Here is a 19,604-nt window from a genome sequence, read left to right as displayed (position 1 = left end):
CCATCAGCCTGGAAACTCCATGAAGATAGAAACCTTGTCTTTTCATCTTTGTATCTGCCAGTACCTACCATGGTTCTCAGCACGTACTTGAAGTATTAAATAAATATTTTGTGTCTAAATGAATGTGATATCACATTCTGGGACTTCCAGCATTAAGGGACTCAAATTGAACTGTAAAATGAACCTAGATCTTGAGGTATGTAAGGGGAGGAAGAATAACATTATACACAAAATCCTGCACTTTTGAGTTTAAAAAATCTGACTGAATTCTGCTTCCTCCATTTTTGGGTTGTGCAATCTAGCAATTTATTTAGATTTTCTGAATCTCAATTTTCTCATTTGTAAAATGGAAAAAATATCAATAGCTACCTTCCATAACTCTTGAAAGGATTAAATTTGATCGTATTATGGGAAGCACTGGGACAAACACATAATTATCCAAAAATGCTTGTCTGTGAGTATTACTGTTGCCTGTGAGTATTCTACATCTGGTGCTTGTTTCTCTAGTCTCTCTCTACCCACACTGGGAACTGCATGTTTTCTTGTACTGAAGTTCTTTTCACATTCAGTGAGAAGTAGAAATCCACAGAATTCTCAGCTGCCATACACAAGGCATCTGCCAGATTTCCTCCTCATCTGATAATGTCTTCCACAGTCTTGCCCTGGTCCACTGACTTGATCAATTCAGCCAATGTTCCCTTCTGCAGCAAGAGGCCCTCTGAAGCTTCTCTGTGCTAGTGGAGAGACCTTGTATCTTTCTTTTTCTATCTATTCCTGTCAAACTCCTTCAGTGAGTATGCATTTCTCACATTGTTACATGAAAGCAACCCCACCTGGTATTCAGAATGAAGAAGTCTCACTATTAAAGAGAGAGAGAGAGAGCAAGAACATATGAATTTGTGTGTATGTCTGTGTATGAATGTTGACATGCAGGCACCACTCCTTCCATGTCTGTAGTGGCTTTCCTCCTCCTCAAAGCATCACTCAAGTGTCTTTGATAGCTAGTCATGAGTCTGATTGCAGCGACAAACACGATGTATTTTCCAACACATCCTCCTTTTCAAACATCCCTCTCTTCAACTTCAAAAACACTCGGCTCACATGCTACTTCTTCCTAAATTCTAGTCTCTTCTTTGTTTTCATCCACAGCAACACTAGCAAGGTCATTTACCACAAAGCTTATGTCATCCCACTTGGAAACTTTTAGCAGAAACATGATTACATGTTGGACATAAAGGTACTGCCACGTTGGAAAGAAATTCTGAGGAGAGCTTTGCTCCAATATTGTCCCCAAGGTCTTTCCTCATGAGTTGCCACTTCACTCCTCCATGCACGTGGATTGCAGACGTTGCTAGTGAATCATGCTATTCATTCTCATGCTGTCTCCACAAGTAAAGTGGGCAGTCACCACCAATCAACAGGCACTGGCAGATGATGAAAAGCCTAGCAGCTAAACTTGAGCCTGTTAAGTCTTTTGAGCACTTCTGCGTCCACTCTCCACTAAATAGGGCAATGACAGACTTATCTTATAAAAGAGTCCTGTTTTCATGAGTTGCTTTGTTCTTTGGGGAAAACAAAGAAAGCAAACAGTAGTTCAGTATGTCCAGTGCATGTCACTAGCCACAAGTTGCTATTTCAATTTAAATTAAAATAAAAGTAAATTAAAAATATATCTCCTCAATTGCCCTAGCCACAGTTCAAGTGCTTAATAGACACATGTTACTAGTAGCCACTGTATTGTCCATCACCAATACAGAATGTTTCCATCATTACACATATTTCTACTGGGCAATGCTGAACTAGAGATTGTGCTCTTTATCCTGAAAAGGTATTTCTTTTGATACTTTGTTATCTGTTCGGCCCCCTCTTCTTTCCCAAAACACACCATGTTGTCCTCTGCCAACTAAGGAAAAATATGTCAATTAAAAAAGTACATGAAGCAATTCTTAAATGAGACAGCGTGGAAGCAGACCAAGACCCATAAGTAGATCAGTTATCATGCTTTCTCAAGGAAACTGGCTTCTGGCTTCATATGTTGTCTGTCGTTTCTCCCTTTGAACATAAGAATAATCCTGCTCTTTTTTTTTTGAATTTTTAAACTGGAAACACAAAATCCACGTTGTGAGCCCCCCAGCTTCCTGTTAATGTGACCCTAGTGGAAGAATCCAAACTATGATTTTATTAAGAAGGGAAAATAACTGAACAAAAGAAGACTGAGATTTGATCTTTCTACTTGGTAAATTTAGTTGCCTGAGAAACAAGAGCAAATTATTTCAGTGCCAAAATAACAAAACATTATTTAAGTTTGCTTTTTCTCTCTCATTCAGGAACTATAGTTGCCTTTGGTATGCCAGGAAAAGGAGGGGCTGTGACAGGGAGAAGATAGTCATTTATACGATTTCTCTTGTGATTTAGTTCAAATTTAACTCTTAAAAGTTTCTGTCAGCATTTAAAATTATTCAGTTACACTTATACATCAAATTCTTCTCCTAAAGATGGGAAACATTTGAGTGCTATAAAGTTAATATAAATGTGACGCAATAAACATAGTTACTTTCTGGAGAAATCTCATCTTTATGAATCATTGTTAGAGTCAAAATTCTAAGACCAGAAGTTCCTAAGAACATCAATGTATCTGATTCCACATGCACATTTCCCCAAGAAGTTGTTTTTCAGGAAATGAGATCTCTGCTAGATTTTTTCTTTTGGTCTCTCTGTTGTCTCAAATTATAAAGTTCAGGAAATGATTGAAATAATTATTTATTGCACCTGAGAGATTTGGTATGGTATGTTCCAGAAAAACATTCATGTATGCATATTGTCCATTTTGAATGCAAATGACAATTGTCATATTGTTAATTCATGTACTCATATTGCCGTATTATTCATGAAAACCATGGCCTTTTGTGTTTCACGTGGTTTGTATCTGTGTTTGCTGGGTGTTGTAGCTCCACCATCTATAACTCCTCAAATGCTCAGTGTTTGAAATAATCAGAGTACGGACATTAAGTTCTTAGACCCTTAACTTTTTGGTGAAGCTACCATTACATATAGAGTGACTTGAGCAGCCTTGGGAATAAAGGAAGTAATGTGAATTTTTAAGCACTGCCAGAGCACAATCTCAATACATACACTACACCTTAGAGATTTATTAGGATTGGAATAGGGTTGAAGTTTGCCTTGGCATGGGCTAAAAAGAAAGTAATTGTTAAGCAAATTACAAATCGTCTTATAAGAAATGGTCAAAAACACAGGCTTTAGAGGCCACTAGACCCAGGTTTAATTCCTGGCTCTGTCACTTACTATGACATTGGGATAAGTTATTTAACCACCACATCCATAAAATGAGGCTGACATTACTGATCTCAAGAAGTTGTCTCAAGGAATAAATAAAACAGTGTGGTTTATTACTGTAGTTAATAATAGTAGCTAGGAAAGCAAGTTTTTATTTTATTTTATTTTGAGACAGAATTTTGCTCTTGTTGCCCAGGCTGGAGTGCAGTGGCGCTATCTCGGCTCACTGCAACCTCCGCCTCCTGGGTTCAAGCGATTCTTCTGCCTCAGCCTCCTGAGTAGCTGGGATTACAGGCATGCACCACCACACCCAGCTAATTTTGTATTTTTAGTAGAGACAGAGATTCTCCATGTTGGTCAGGCTGGTCTCGAACTTCCTACCTCAGGTGATCCACCCACCTTGGCCTCCCACAGTGCTGGGATTACAGGTGTGAGCCACCGTGCCCACCCGAAAGCAAGTTATTTTTAAAAGAATTATAGAACATTATATGTTTGAGGCTGACAAAAAGTATAAATATTTACAGCTTTTCTCCTTTTCCCAACCTCTTGGGAAGAGTCAGGGTTTGTACTGCCAAAATGGGAGCAGAGGGGCCCTGAGCAGGGTGAGTAATATTAAAGTTGTGAGAGGAAAGAAACCCAGAGGGCAGATTAATTTACAAAATAAAGGACTCTCTATGAAATGCGGGGGAAGAAAGAATCTAAAATCTAAAGGACTTAGAGAGAAGGGGAGGAGACAGAGAGAGGGAGGGACAGCCACCAGGTGACATTCAGGGAAGCTAGATGGGCCAAGAAAATTTTGGAAGATGTTCTGTGGTGTAAATCCCCACCTGTCACTTTTTTGAGTCTTGTTAAGCAGCTAACCTATAAGGAGGCAGAATAGCAAAGTGGTTAAGGGCATAAGTTCTGTATTTGGAGGTCCTGGGTTCAAATCCTTGCTTTACCACTTTGTGGCTGGACAGCTATGTGCAGTTGTTGTACCTTTCTAGGGTGCAATTTCTTGCCTATGAAATGGAAATGGGGTCCTAATAGGTCCTACAAAAGGATTATCCCAAGGATCCAGTGAAGGATTATCCTGAGGATCTGATGACCTATTGTTGAATGCTGGGAAGATATATAAGAATTTAAAGAATGTTCTATGAACCTAGTGGTCCAATTAAAAAACAACAGCAATGATAACAGTAATTTGCATTTATTGAGTGCTCATTATGGCCCAGATACTCTTCTGAGGACTTTATGTGGATTAATTCTGAACACAACTCTACAAAGTAGGAACTATTATTATCCCTATTTTAAAGATGGTAAAACAGATATAGAGAATTCAAGTAACTTACTCAAGGTCACACAACAAGTAAATAGTGTTAATGGTAGTGAATCCATGCGAGTTTGCAATTCTTGCCCCCTCAGAAGAAAGAATTCGACCAAGGAGGCATAAGGCAGAAGGAGAGACCAAGGCAAGGTTTAGAGCAGAAGTGAAAGTTTATTAAAAAGCTTTAGAGCAGGAACAAAAGGAAAGAACATACACTTGGAAGAGGGCCAAGCAGTCAACTTGATAGACAAGTGCACAGTTTGACCTTTTGACTTGGGGTTTTATATGTTAACACTCTTCTGGCGTCTTGGGTCCCTTCTTCCCTGATTCTTCCCTCGGAGTGGGTTGTCCACATGCACAGTGGCCTGCTAGCACTTGGGAGGGGAGCACGAGCAGTGTGTTTACTGGAGTTGTATGCATGCTCATTTGAGGCATTCTTTCCTTACCAGTGGAATGCCCCTCATGGTTATATACCAGTTAAACGGTACCATTTTGCCTCTTAATATGCATGCTTGAGCCTACTGGCCCAACTGCTGAAATCTTATCCAAAAGCTGCTGATCACCAGTTTCAGGTGTTTTTATCTACGGAGACTGCCTTTCCCGGGCACTGGCTGTGACCAATTATTATTTTAGAGAGACAGTGTGACAACTGCCTGACCATCATCTGATGGTCACCTGACATTCCTGATGGAGTGGGGGGAGCCCTCTCTTACACTACTCATGCCTGACTAGCTACCTACTTTAACAATAGTAGAGCTGTGATTCAAACTCAAATGCTCCGGCACTAGATCTGTACTCTTATCCCCTGTGTTATCCTGCATCTCATATACGAGTGTCTGTTCCTAAGATAAGTAATATCTGGGGGAAGTTTTATAAAACAAGCATCTTGTTTTATAGATGCTTGGTTTGTACTCAGCAACCTTGTTACTCAAGGTGTAGTCCGCAGGCTAGCAGGATCAACAACATCTGGGAGCAGAATCTCAGGCCCTACTCCACACTCTTGAAACAGAAACTACATTTTAACCTGCTTCCCAGGTGATTTGTGATGATGGTGAAGTCTGAGATGCACTGCTCCAGAATATGAAATTTCACGCAGGTGGACTATCTCATTTATGCCTCCATCTCTTACGGTGTCCAGCACAGTGCTTGCCACCTATGGGTAAGTTCAACATAGATCTCCTCTTGATCTAAGGAATATTGACTAGGAAATGGATTGACAAGTCTGAGTGGAATAACACCTTGTTAATCTCCAGTTGAGCGAGTGGATGTTCAGTGCCTCCAGCATTCAGCACAACATCAGGCACATAGCCGATACCTTATACACGTTTCTTGAATTGTGATGGAAATGTTGTGAGATAGAGACATCCAGCACCCTAGCCTTCCCTGGATGTACTATGACATTTTAAAAGGCTGAATAATGCCAAGGCAAGCAGAAGAATGATTATGCACTTATTCTTGACACAGTCTTAAGACAAGCTCTGCTCAGTTGGTTCCCCTGTGAACTCAAGCTGATTCTCTTCCCTCTTGAGTTCTCTATTGTCTTTGTGTTGTTTGCAACTCATTCAGAAACTAATTAAGTTTCAGGATCAGTTTGTCCTGTTAGAGAATGTGAATATGCTGAAGTGGTAGTTTTTAATAACTTAAATTATCTCAGTGAAAGGACAATTATGATTTGTTTCTAAAATTGGCCAAAAGTCAGCTTTTATCAAAATAATTCTCAGCAGACATTAGTCTCCCTAAAACCAAGGTATTGTGTGAAAGGCAACAAAGAGGATTTAAATCAGCCGTGGAGAATGTGTTGATAATCAGGCTATATTAATCCTGTTCTCTAGCAGAGTGTGAAATTACTTGTTTACTCCGCTTATCTGGGCCTAGAGGTAGCTGATCACTCGTTGACAGAGCCATATTTTGTGATCACCTTTCAGCAGTGAGCTTCAGCTGGACCAAAGCCAAACAATTTGATTTCACTTTCCTGTGTACCACCTCCAAAGTCAAGGTCAGGCACAAGAACTCATGAACTCCAGTATATTTTGTCAGGGCTTTCATTTGTGCAGGCACCGGGAGGTAAGCTGTGAACCCTGAGTATAATTGTGAAAAGTTGGGAATTTTGTCTTTAGTATCTCCATATTGCTTTCCTGTACCCTAGCCCTCTAGAAATGAAGGTTTATGTTGGCTTCATCACCAGACCAGAAATATTACCAAGATGAGCACTACTGGGGATCCAGTAAAGTATAAGAAGTAGTCCCTGATCTAAAGGAATTCACACACACACACACACACACACACACACACACCTTGGAGCGCCTCTTGAATCTGTTTGTATTATTAATAATTATTGGTTGCTAGATAATATTACCACAAATTTAGCAGCTTAAAACAGCACACATTTATTATCTCACTGTTTCTGTAGGTCAGAAATACTGTTGCAGGTTATTTGGACTCACTGTCTCCAAGTCTCACAAGTCTGCAGTCGAGGTGTCAGTCAGGGCTGCTCTCACATCTGAGGTTCAACTGGAGAATGATCTACTTCCAAGCTCACGTGGTTGTTGGCAGAATTCATTTCCTTTCAGCGTGTTGGACTGAGAGTCTCAGTTTCTGGCTGCCTATTGGATGAATGTTACCCTCAGTTCCTTGCCTTCCAACACGGCCACTTCATTAAAGCCAACAAGGGAGAGAGTCTCTTATCAAGATGGTGTCATTATCTGAGGTGTCATAAAGGCAGAGGTGACATTCTATTGCTTTTGCCATATTTTATTGGTTAAAAGCAAGTCACAGGTCTCACCCATACTCAAGGTGAGGGTGGTATACAGGGCATGAATACCAGGAGATGGCCATCTTAGCCTCTGTCTGCCACACCACTCCTGATTTTTAATTCCAGCTGTACTGTTCTAGTTTAGCTCTCTTCCAGACAGAAAACAGAATCATCTCTATTGATTGAAGAGATTTTAATGAAAAGAACATTTACAGTTATGTGGTCAAAGTTAAAGGAATTCATAGGGAGGTTCCTAGAGACCAGCCATTGTGGTAAAATAGACCCAATGATATTCTGCCTACATGCCCTTTATCCAGTAAGTGCATCCCTCCCTCAAGGACTTCCAAGTGTTGGCTGATAATGGCTCATGGCTGCCCCTTTTCTTGGGAATGCCTGATTGCTTTCAACCAAGGGGAGGAAGCAGCAAATCTAAGAGTTTATGCTCCCTCATCCCTAGCATGACTTTCTCACATGGAGTTAAATAGGCTGAACCTCTTTCCTTAAGGGTACAATTCATGTCCCAGAGCCCCCATGGAATCAGATTGAAGCTGGACTCCAGCTGAGACCACCTCTTTGCTTCCTGCACTTTTCTTCTCTCCTCTGAGGTAAGGAAATCAAGTGCATCGGAATCCCTGTTTCAGGCTTTGCTTCTAGGATGCCCACCTTAAGACTGGCAGGAAAACATTACAACCCATAAGCCTGAAGGAGTAAGGAGAGGAAACAGTGTTGTTACCAAGGCCAGTGATATCTGAAGGCTTGCAGATAGAGCTATGGTCATTTGCTTGGCTACTGCTAAAGATCAGGGTAGGAGTTGGGAAGAAATATGCTGTTCTCTCTCTCCCCCCTTCCCCCAAACTGCATCCCTTTAGTGAAACCCAACATAACACTTGCCAACAATGTGCTGGCAGTCAATGGAGGTAAGCCTTTTAGGGCCCTGAGCAGAGGGAAGAAAGCAGAATCAGTGGGAAAAGGAGGAATAGAAGTGACCAGCAAAACAGCCTCATATGATCACAAATGTTTTTTCTCTCCTGCATTCCAACCATCATATTACTACTACTAGACTGATCTTTATCAAATGTTTATTTGATCATGCCCATTTCCCAGCTTCAAATCCTCTGTTTCCCATTGCTTAAAGAACTGATCCATAAAATTTCTGAATCATTTATTCCATTGATTAAAAAAACTCTAAACATGTGCCTCCAGTTTATATATTTACTCTTTTATAAATTACTTAAATTTACTATCATTAACTAATAATTCAGAGCAAGAACTACATACACTTGATATAGAATATCCTATCAGTGATTGCATGTATCAATCCATATTTCAAGAAGTCTTGATAATTTTTAATTATCTTGGGCAACTATTGACACATGTATAAGATTGCCACTATTGTAAGCAAGTATGATGGCCAACGGGAACCTCAGACTAGGAGAAAAATGTGTCACCTCTGCTATTTCATGGTGTTCGGTTGCCTACATTATTTTTTTTTACATTCAGTAAGATTTCTTTGCAGTAATCCATTGGAGAGGTAGGGATAGTTAAAACTAAATATCATCATCTGAAATTCACTTAACCAGGCCCATGTGAACCAAAACTGTTGTAACAACCTGGAAATGAATAAATGAGGGAAGATGAGACAATTGACCCCTCTGCATTGTGGAAATCCTGTCATTCCCATCAGATGCCTTATGAATTGCACATAACATGTGACTATCTTTTATATGGACCAAGAGAGGGCTTTTATGGGGTATAGGATTCCTACAGAGCCAGCTGATGCTTTGGAAAGAACACTGATTGAAGAAAAAATTGTCTATCCCAGGAAGTTGATAAAGCAGCTTCACAATATTAGAAGAGCTGTCACCATTGTTTTACTGTCTGACTTGTGAACCTGTGAGAGTTATTGGCTCATGTGTATGAATCCTCAGATAAACTGATTTGAAAGATGAGTGTGTGCTCTTAGATGGAGGGTGGTATGCTGAGATTGTACAGGTTTCAAATACAGAAGACATTTAAATGGGCTTATGAAAGTTTGGTCTGAATAGTGAGCATCTAAGAGGTTTTCAGTTGGTAGTGAAAGCATGAATGATTTTATCTGGAGATAAGTCAGAACACAATAACAATAGCTACCACTATCAGAGCATCCACAATATACCTGGTATTGTGGTAATCACATTACATGTATTATTTAATCTGCTCTTTACAGCAGCTCTTCAAGATAGGTATTACCATCTGAGACATTAAATACCCTGCCCAAGGATACATGGTCAGTGAATGGAGGAGTCAGGATTTGAATCTGGAATTATGTGTCTCCTTGACAGAGTCTTTTTGCATTATACCTCACAATCAAGACTGATATTAGAGATGTCCCATTCTATCATAGCTTGCACAGCATTTTGCATACAATATGTATGTAAAAATACAATATGTATTTCCTAACACATATTAAAACAGTGGATTTGGAAGAGATGGACATGGCATGAGCCTATAAGGATGGGGAAAGTTAGGACAGTGATGGCTCTTGGAGATAGGAGAGGCCAGTGAAGGCTGCAGAAGAGGAGTGTAGATTCCAAGGAGCCAGTTAATGCATTGGGAAAAGTGGAATTCGGGGAGATATTGATTGAAGAATAAGCTGTTCTTATCAAACAGTTGATAAAGAGAGTTTGTAACACACTTACAAACCTGTCTGAACACAAAGCCATCTTTCCACCAGCTGATTCTTTCCCTCCCTTTGCTTTGTTGTAAATTTTCATTTTCTGTATACTCTGTCACCTATGTTGCTGTAGTGATTGATCTGCTCACAACTTGTAAAAATAGAGGGAAAATGGTTTATGAAGCTATAGACATAATTTGTGCATTTTCTGTATTTGAATAGAATTTATTTACGAATAGAATTTATTTTCAAATAGAAGGGATGTATGACTCTGTACGGAGGTTGAAATAAATCAAGGATATTTGTTGTATCCACTGTTCCTTGGTACATTTGAACAGTTCTCCAGCTAAAGGTTTTACCTGTGGTAAAAATAGCTTTGGGCTGGCAGATAGAAAACTGGTACTCCAGCCCCACCTCTGCCATTAGAATAATTGCATAATATGGGCAAGCTGCCAATCCTCTCTGAGCTTGAATTTTTTCATCTGTGAAAAACAAATGTCCCAAAGTCCCTATTAATGTTCACTTTGGTAGAAGATAGAGCAGTTCTCATCCTAAAACTAATTTCCCAACACATATTAAAACCAGAATTGCAACTCTCCAAAACTACAAATTTCCCTTACCTAATATTTTAGAACTGAGGCTGGTAAACATTTTCTGAAGAGGGCCACATAATAAATATTTTAGGCTTTGTGGTACTTGCAATCTCTATTGCAACTACTCAATTCTGCCATTGTAGTGAAAGCAACCGCAGATAAATACATAAATATATAAATGAATAAGCATGCCTGTGTTCCAATAAAACACTATTGGTGTGCAGGAGTGAGTGTGTGTGTGTATATGTGTGAAATACATAAATACATAAATGAATAAGCATGCCTGTGTTCCAATAAAATGCTATTGGTGTGAGTGTGTGTGTGTGTGTGTGTGTGTGTGTAATGCGTAATGCTGAGGCATAGCCATCATCCTGTAAAAGAGGCGGCATGCTGTACTCAGTTAAACCTGGTGTAGTGCTGGTACTGAGGGGAAGCTCACTAAATATTTGTGGAAGAAGGGAAGGAGAGAGAGAGGAATTATTCCCATTTTACAGATGAAGAAATTCCATTGCAGAGCACCAATGCCATGTGAGGTTGAGGAAGCCATTGTCATTTTCCCCAATGAATCTACAAAGACACAGAATTCCATAAGCAAGGTATTGAATTTTGCTCCTAAGAGAATCTTACACATTCAGTCCTCTTCAGAGAAGGAGAGCACTGATGGCCTCTGGTGGATCACTGGGGCTCTGGGATGCAAAGTGTTATTATAAAGGATATCACATGGAAATGGGCAGGGGGCCTGCAGTGCTTAAATGTAGTTGCTGTTTCCACAAGTTCAGAATAGGAAGCTTTGTGCTTTTCCTCCCCATCACTTTCCCCCTTTTGATTCTGAATTCTGATATGGCAGGTGGGAGTGGGAAAGGGAAAGGTGAGAATGGGCTAGTGCATTTGGGGACAGGGACTCAGATGCTGGGCCTCTGTCTTGGGGCTGGCTTGCTGAGAGCATTTTGAGAAGAGGGCAAAGTTTTACGGGTGGGAAATATGGCTGTTTCTTCAGAAAGAACGATATACTTCTCCATGCCATCACATAGGAGTTGAGTTGGATTTTTAGTCTTGAAAACTTGAGATGTGATTAAATTGATGAAGCAACAAATCTGTACAATTTTACACAAGCCATACACTTATTGAAGAGCTGGATTACAGTTTGCAGCCTATTGAACTAATTCATTAATTTTATTTCACAGGCTAAAAATTTTACTATGCAAATGTATGCAAATAATACAAGAAAACAGTGTTCTTAACCAAGTGCAGCAGCACCTGTTTTTTGTTTTGTTTGTTTGCTTTGATTTGTTTCACTGGAACTGTGTCACTGGGTTGGAAAGTGAGATAAATACCTTCAATGTTTGAAACTGTGTGTCAAACAATTTTCTGAAGGGTGATTGGGAGGCTTTCTCCTTTGACAAATATTGCAGTGATTGGCACTTCTTTTTTATTCTTTTACTTGCCTAAAACAGAATGAAGAAGATGAGCAACATTTATGAGTCTGCTGCCAACACACTGGGAATCTTTAACAGCCCCTGCCTGACCAAGGTTGAGCTGCGTGTGGCGTGCAAAGGCATTTCTGACAGAGATGCCCTTTCCAAACCAGACCCCTGTGTCATCCTCAAGATGCAGTCTCACGGACAGTGGTTTGAGGTAGGCATGTCCAATGAAATGGACAGAACCATGGCTGGATGATTGGCTCAAAAATGTTTTGATATTTTATATCATCAGGTAGTTTATTTTGATGAAATAAAAAATTTGAGAAGTGAATATGATCACATTTCTATCATGATGTTTTGATGTTGCTGTTTTGATGTTGTGGATATTTTGACATTTACCCTTAATTCATGAGCCTAAGACTTTTTAGGTATTTTTGTTAATTACCAAGAAATACTCACAATATACTCTTCATCCCATGCCTACTCGTTGGCAACACACAGGTAGCAGGAGGACCAGGAACGGACGTGAACCCAGACCCCAGACTGGGCTGGGGTGAGAAAGTTCCAAAAACTGGTTCCAGAGACAAAGTCTTGTGGCCAAGGCAGAGTTCAGATTAGACTTAATTAGAATTTTGGGAATGGTAGCTTTGAGGAAACAGGTTTTAGGGGGTTGAGAGAGAAGTGACTACTCAGATGGAATGAGCTCAGTAGATGAGAGTCCTATCCATAGGTCCCGAATTGAAAGGGAACCAAGAGGACAGGTATGAGCAAGTCAGTCCCATGAAATCTCTGTCTGCAGTAGAGGGGCAAACTCCAGTTTTGGGAGCTGGGCTGGGCTACTTACTATCCAGGGTAACTGGCCAGAACTAAGGAGTAGGGACCAAGACTGAAGTCCAGTTCTCTGACCAAGCCCAAAACAGGGTGACTGTTGGACGGAGCTGACACAGGACAAGTCGTAGATCTATAGAGAAACATAAACTCTTGTTGTGGACCCAAGAGAGCCACGTGGGAACCCAACAACGATAATTAAACCCAGTCTTCAGGACTGAAGAAGTGACTCATTCTAAGTCCCATGGGTTTATGGGGCGAGTGGGATGGTTACCTCAGTCTGAGTTGGTTGAGGACTGGAGAAAGATGAATCCTGCATGTGGAAATCATGAGTAGATTCAGAAGTAAGGAGATGGCGAAGGCAGAAATAGGAGGAAAGAGCTGGGGGCCTACAAGCTCATAAGGCCAGCATGCAGTTTTAACTAGCTTTGGAAGGTAGCAAAACCACATTCAGACATCCCCCAAAACTCATGTGTAAAATATCCACTCGGAATGTTTCCTAACACACACTGTTTGCTGTGCTTGTGCAAGGCAGCTGCTCCTTTGGCAGTGGTGTGAATGGAAAGACATTTCTGTGAGTCATTCTTCAAAGAGCAGTGGGCCCCCAAGTTGTTAAGAGATGACTTGGATTTTGTAAAAAAGTTTGTTCTGGGAAGGATTTATTCATTTTTGTGCCTGCTAGACTCTAACTGATCACGGACCCAGTGGAGAGAAGCTCTAGGAAAAACAGTGGGGTTCTTTGTATCAACTGTGCTACACTTGGCCAGATGTTTCTCTGACTAATGGTGGTACCTGGGGAAGAACAAGGGGACACATCATGAAATATTTATTTTTTGGAGCAAGAACTTAAAACAATATGACCTAAACTTTATTGGGTACTTTTTAAGTGCCAGGCACTAGTCTAAGTGCTTTACATGAAATTACCAATTTAGTTCTTTCAAAAATTCTATGAGATATTATCCCCATTTTGCAGGCAAGGAAATGGAAAGACAAAAAGGTTAAGGATTTTCTCAAGAGCAGTCAGCTTGTAAGTGGAAAAGCTAATATTTAAACCCATACATTGGAGCTCCAGAACCTGAGATCTTTATTGCTATTTTATAATTGTGCTGGACACTGGTATCAGTCTTTGGTGGTTTGTGTGGCAATATTTTAGGTTGAATTCTGCAGCTCGGTTTTGTTTGTTTATTTAAAAATCAAAACAAATTGGATAAGGACTGATTTTAAGTTTGTTTTTTTTTTTTTTCCTTTTTTCATCTATGTACCTAGTCTAAGTAAGCCTTGTTTTTAAAGATCTAGCTGATGTGAATGGAGAAATAGGGAGGAGAAGAGGATGTAGCAGAGGAAGCAGTTCTTATTCTAAGAAAATAAAGTACTCAGAATAAGGGATTTGAAGCCATGCTGATCAGAACACAAATAGACCTGTTTTGGATCCCTTGGACCAAATTCTTTAAGCCTTCAATACTACGCTCACCTGTTTATAAACAGTCAGAAGGTGCCCCTCTAAGAGACAGTGTTCCTCTCTATAGGAGAAAGAAGGTTCAAAAGACCCAAGAGGCAACATGTTTAATTGTATGTTGATATGTGATATCAGCCACTTCTCTGAAAGAAAGGCTTGATAGCAGTTAGTGAGCAGGTGAAATTTAGGTGAGGAGTCAACATACATAGAAAATGAATGCCGATAGGCAGATTGGGGAATCTTAATTTAACTTCAGGCCTATCGAAAGCTTAGAATGTAAACATAAAACAGTATTCATGGGTGTCTTAATACATAGTATGTTTTTTTCCCTTCTAAATATTCTCATTGACTTTGTTAGTAAGTCTCATTATTTTTTATTTAACAAAACTAAATGGAATGCCTACATTATAAAAAAAGTAACTCCTTGGAAACTACAGGCAAGAAATCCATCTACTTATAACCCGTTAACATAATTCAACTATTATTTGTATATATTTATTTTAGTCTTTTTCTTCTGGCATGCATATTCTCATATGATTATTATCATGCTTATAAAATTTTCTTTCCTAACTTTATTGCTTAGTAATATGTGCTTTTCCTCACATTGCTACAATATTGATCATTGTAATTTCAAAGCTGCATAATATCCCATCAACTGGATTTAAATTCATCAATTTTTTTCACTTTGAAATTGCTTCCAGATATACCCTATTTTAAGTAATACTGCAATAAACATCCCTGTGCTTAAGGATTTTCCCTTCTTTTTGGATGAGTTCCTACAATAGATTCTGTTAAGTAGAACTGGTGGGACAAATAATAGGAAGCTTTTGAGGCTTTTGATACATATTGTCAAATAATTTTTCCAAAGTGTCCTATTAAACTATAGCACACAGCTACCACAAACTTTGCCACCCGTGCACAGTGATAAGACCCTTGTGCCACAGTGTAAATTGATTCATGGCTTCCTTTATCTAGAAAGTCTCACTCTATAACCATTAATATCAGCTTAATTGCTAGCATGCTTAGTCATATGGTTCATTGATATTGTGGTACTTCTAGAAGCAGTTTAGCAAATTTTGCTCTCTTAACAATATACAGTAAGGATATAATAATAATAAAGAAAACAAAGTGCATGCCAGATGGCTAAGAGAAATAATTAGATAATTAGTAACAAAGAAGCTGAAAATACTGAAAACCTAAATAGGGGCTGTGAAGAAACCCAGGGATGAACAACAGGAACTCTGCTTGGGGCTGGAGCACTCATGTGCTGGAGTCAGCTTATATAGTCTCCTGAGAGCACACTGTTGAATATTCAGGAATTTTGCAAGTCAGGGAGTATTTACACCACAGACATTGGCAAATGTTTCAAATTAAGGGTTCTGTCCTTTCCCCAACCCTCTAAGGGAGCCAGCACTCCTCTGGGTGACAGGGACAAAAGGAGAAGATGGTAGTCCCAGAACCGAACAGCTGGGCCATCTAGCAGAAGCTGGATCATGGTTGGAGGACTCTTCTAGGCAACATTTCCAGCCCTGCCTGCAACTCCTCTATTTTTCCTACTCCTACCAGATGGGTCCTACAACCTGCCTCAGCCTCCCAAAGTGCTGGAATTACAGGTGTGAGCCACCATGCCTGGCCGGAAATATTTTTATTAGGTGAAAACTTATAGTAAATCTTTAATAATGGCCATGATTTTTATTGACAGAAAAGAGGGAAGAAAAAAAACTTGTGACTTTGAAATACATTACAAACTGACAGTTTCATTTCATACCTTTTCATTTTCTTAACTTAGGATCATATCCTTTAAAAAAATTCCTCTTCATCAACTCCTGGCTATGTAATGATGGCAGTATATGGTGACAGTTAAGTGTAATGATAATTTAGAATGCTTTTCATCTTCCATCGAGGAGTGGAAATAATATCTTCCTGCTTTCTGGTGAGTCCTGATGTGTTCACTAGCTCCTGGAACTAAGCATAACAATCAAGTGGTACAAACAAACACTTCTCAGACAGTCAGAAGGCAAGGACTCTTGTGAACTAAAGACTTATATTCAGTTCACTGGAGCGTATGCTCTATTCCTGGGCATGCCTGGGTAGAACCAAGCTCATGAGTGTGTGGCCCTTGGCAGTGACCCTATGATTGGAGGAGTACTTGTTCTCATTGGGAACACCCAAATTATACCCCAAACTTCTAGGAGGTTACTTCAATCACCATTAATTCAATTTTTTCAATGAATTTTAATACCCAATCATTGAGATCTTTCTTAGAAGCTCTAAGTAATTCTGAAAGCTACCTACCTTTGGATCAATTCCATATGGAAACATGTTGTGATGAACCATGGGCTTTGGTGAGTTGTTGGTAGTTATTGTTAGTGACAATTAGTGTGGTTATGTGTAACACATCAATTATCAGTGGACTCTACTACAAGATTATTGTTTGTAGTAATAATATATCCATATAGTGTTTTATATTCACAATAGCCATCCACTTATGTTATTTCCTGCTGATAATAGCTCTGTGAAAAAGCAACACAGCTATTTAAATTAACCCCAGCATGTATTGAGCACTATGGCTTGTATCCTCAAAGACCTCAGTGTCCAGTAATCTCACCCTATCTTAGAGACAGAGAGCTGGGGTCTCAGACAGTCATGTGACCTTGAGAAAAAGGACACAACATGAGATCTTGACTTAAATCTTTTTCTTTCCCTGAATGTGTGGTAGGAAGACCATCTCAAGCGTGCCTAGGTTACCTTTATGTGGAGGCGGCCTAAAATAAATCATGCCATAGTGGTGGTTGTACTAATTTATATCCCCACTAACAGTGTACAAGGGTTCCCTTTTCTCCACATCCTCACCAGCATTTGTTATTGCCTGTCTTTGGATACAAGCCATTTTAACTGGAATGAAATGATATCTCATTGTAGTTTTGATTTGCATTTTTCTGATGATAAGTGATGTTGAGCACCTTTTCATATGCCTGTTTGCCATTTGTATGTCTTCTTCTGAGAAGTATCTATTCATATCTTTCGCCTATTTTTGATGAGATTATTAGATTTTTTTTCCTGTAGAGTTGTTTAAACTCCTTATAATTCTGGTGATTAATCCCAATCCCTCCACTGTTTTTCATTTTCTCTTCCCCCTCCCCACTCCACCTACCCAGATGTAGGGTTTGGTCACCATATGACCTAGCATCCCTGTTAGCAGCACAGAAGGGATAATGTGTGCCCATGTTGTTGAACTTGCCCAGAGAAGTGGGCTGTGGAATTTTCTTGGCTAGAGGGCTTGTGGAAGAAGTCAACAAAACAGGTTTCTCTCATGCTTGGGATAATAGTAGGCCAGCACCCTTTCATGTATTAAATCATGAGGATAAAACTCAAAATAGCAATTTTACCTATACCTAAGATATTCAATTTTCCATTGCTCCAAAGCCTAGAACTTTTATGAAAATGGGACAAGCAATATTAACATTTACGTGATGAATTAAAGTAGCCATCAATCTGTGTTGATGCCTGTTATGTATTAGTTATTTTACATATATTCTATCCTCACAATTACTCTGCAATAAAAGCTTTACTAACTAGAAAAGATAGCTAAGGCTTGAGAATTAATACATTGCCCAGGGTCATACAATTAGTAAACAGTAAAGCTGGAATCTGATTGCTTCCAAAACCCGTGTTATTTCTGCTTTTTCAAAGGTTGCAAACTTGAATCTGGTGGCCTTTCTGTTGCCTGCAGACATATTTTGTCTGGTCTTCACAGTGTTCTAACAAGCTTTGTAGTAATTGCCATAACTCAAAGATCATGAGATTTTTCATAAAACTCCAGATTTCTGGTTTCTTTAGAGCAACCAGAAAATCTGGCAATGTGGGGTCTTTAATCCTATGGCAACAATGAGCTGGTGATAATTAGCATCTTCCCTCCTTAACAGAATACGAGGTTCGTGCTTGTGCCTCCTGCTAGCCAGCCTGCTTCACTCACTTGCCCTACAAAAGTGGCCCCTGGAGGCGTTTGAGTTTAGACTACACTCCCACACTCCCTTGACTAGGTCTCTGAACACTGTTAACTTCCCAGTTGTGGACATAGACGAGAGCTAGAAAATGAAAATTAAGTCAATTAAAACATTCCCTCTGGATATCACAGACAAGCTTCTTTCTCAAAAGATTTTCTGTTCACACTTTGTTGACTTGCAAGGTTTGGATGGGTAACACCCAGCATAACAGATGATAAAAAAACAACAGTTTTCTTCACTTGTTCACAAAGTTTCCACTGTGATTTTGCATCAGACTCCCATTTGGGAAAACTTTGATGTTGCTTTATACCTCCCCCTTAACACGTCCTTAAAAAGAATAATTTTTTAAAAAAAACAAAAAAGAAAAAGAAAGCTGATTTTGGTGATATTAGAAATCTTACCCTGAGTATTGAATATTAAAGAAAACAAAATCAAATATTACAGCCAGATAATATTTTCTCTTTGTTGCCTGGGGTCATATCCCTGTGACCAGAGGCTGATGGTTCCATGATGTTCAATTTTTAAGTGATGCACTTAGATATAGGAAAATAAGATTACTGGATTGCATATGTGACTAATTGGATTCCTTATAATTAAAATCTCAACATTTTCAATGTCATAATGTCTGAAAACAGAATTACACAAGAAGGGAAATTCAGGTTACAGATGAGCAAAAAGTATTTGAATTGAAATCTATGTTGGCTCTTAATTAATTCTTTTGTATGCCCTGAAGATAATTTCATCAGCCAGAGGAATAACATCTGGCTTCGTGCTAGAGTAAACACCATGACATTAGCCTTACTCCCAACCTTAGCCTGAAGAACTGGCAAGCCACATTCTGGGCATTCAAAAGGAGCATTCGTCCCCAGCAGTTTTTATAGTGTACCTTGAGACCCATGCTGGTCATTTGAAAGATGGAATTACAGATTGGAGAAAGAGTTTGAGAGGGCATGTACAATTAGGAGTCTTCTGCCTCTAGATTGAATCAACTTCAACATTTCAAAGCAGGTGTTTTTGACACTTTTCCTGGGTGCCTATTTGCATGTTTAACTAGACTCACTATTGATAATTATCTCCTTAAAAGTCATATTTCCTTTGTAATTCAGTCTATTTCATCTCTTTATTAATGACAATGATGATATATTTATAATACCTTAAATATATTGAGAGTACTTAAACAATGTATCAGGTACTCTCCTAAGCACTTTATATATATTGTCATATTTAATTATCAAAACTATCTTGCAAATTGGGCTCATCTATATTTTATTTTATTTTTTCCATCCTCTTTTTT

General features: G+C 39.2%; 1 protein-coding gene across 1 annotated transcript in view; it reads left to right on the top strand.

The window, feature by feature from the left end:
- The window catches only part of CPNE4 (copine 4), a 500,036-nt gene that overhangs the window by 95,708 nt on the left and 384,724 nt on the right, over positions 1 to 19,604 (top strand). The window contains exon 2 of the mRNA XM_054482339.2: positions 12,053 to 12,233. Coding sequence (XP_054338314.1) covers positions 12,053 to 12,233 — 181 coding nt within the window. The remainder of the gene's footprint in view (positions 1 to 12,052; positions 12,234 to 19,604) is intronic.

The sequence above is a fragment of the Pongo pygmaeus genome, chromosome 2 (assembly GCF_028885625.2).
Source record: "Pongo pygmaeus isolate AG05252 chromosome 2, NHGRI_mPonPyg2-v2.0_pri, whole genome shotgun sequence".
NCBI lineage: Eukaryota > Metazoa > Chordata > Mammalia > Primates > Hominidae > Pongo > Pongo pygmaeus.
Note: the sequence above shows the minus strand (reverse complement) of the source record. Positions and strands in the feature narration are given on the sequence as shown.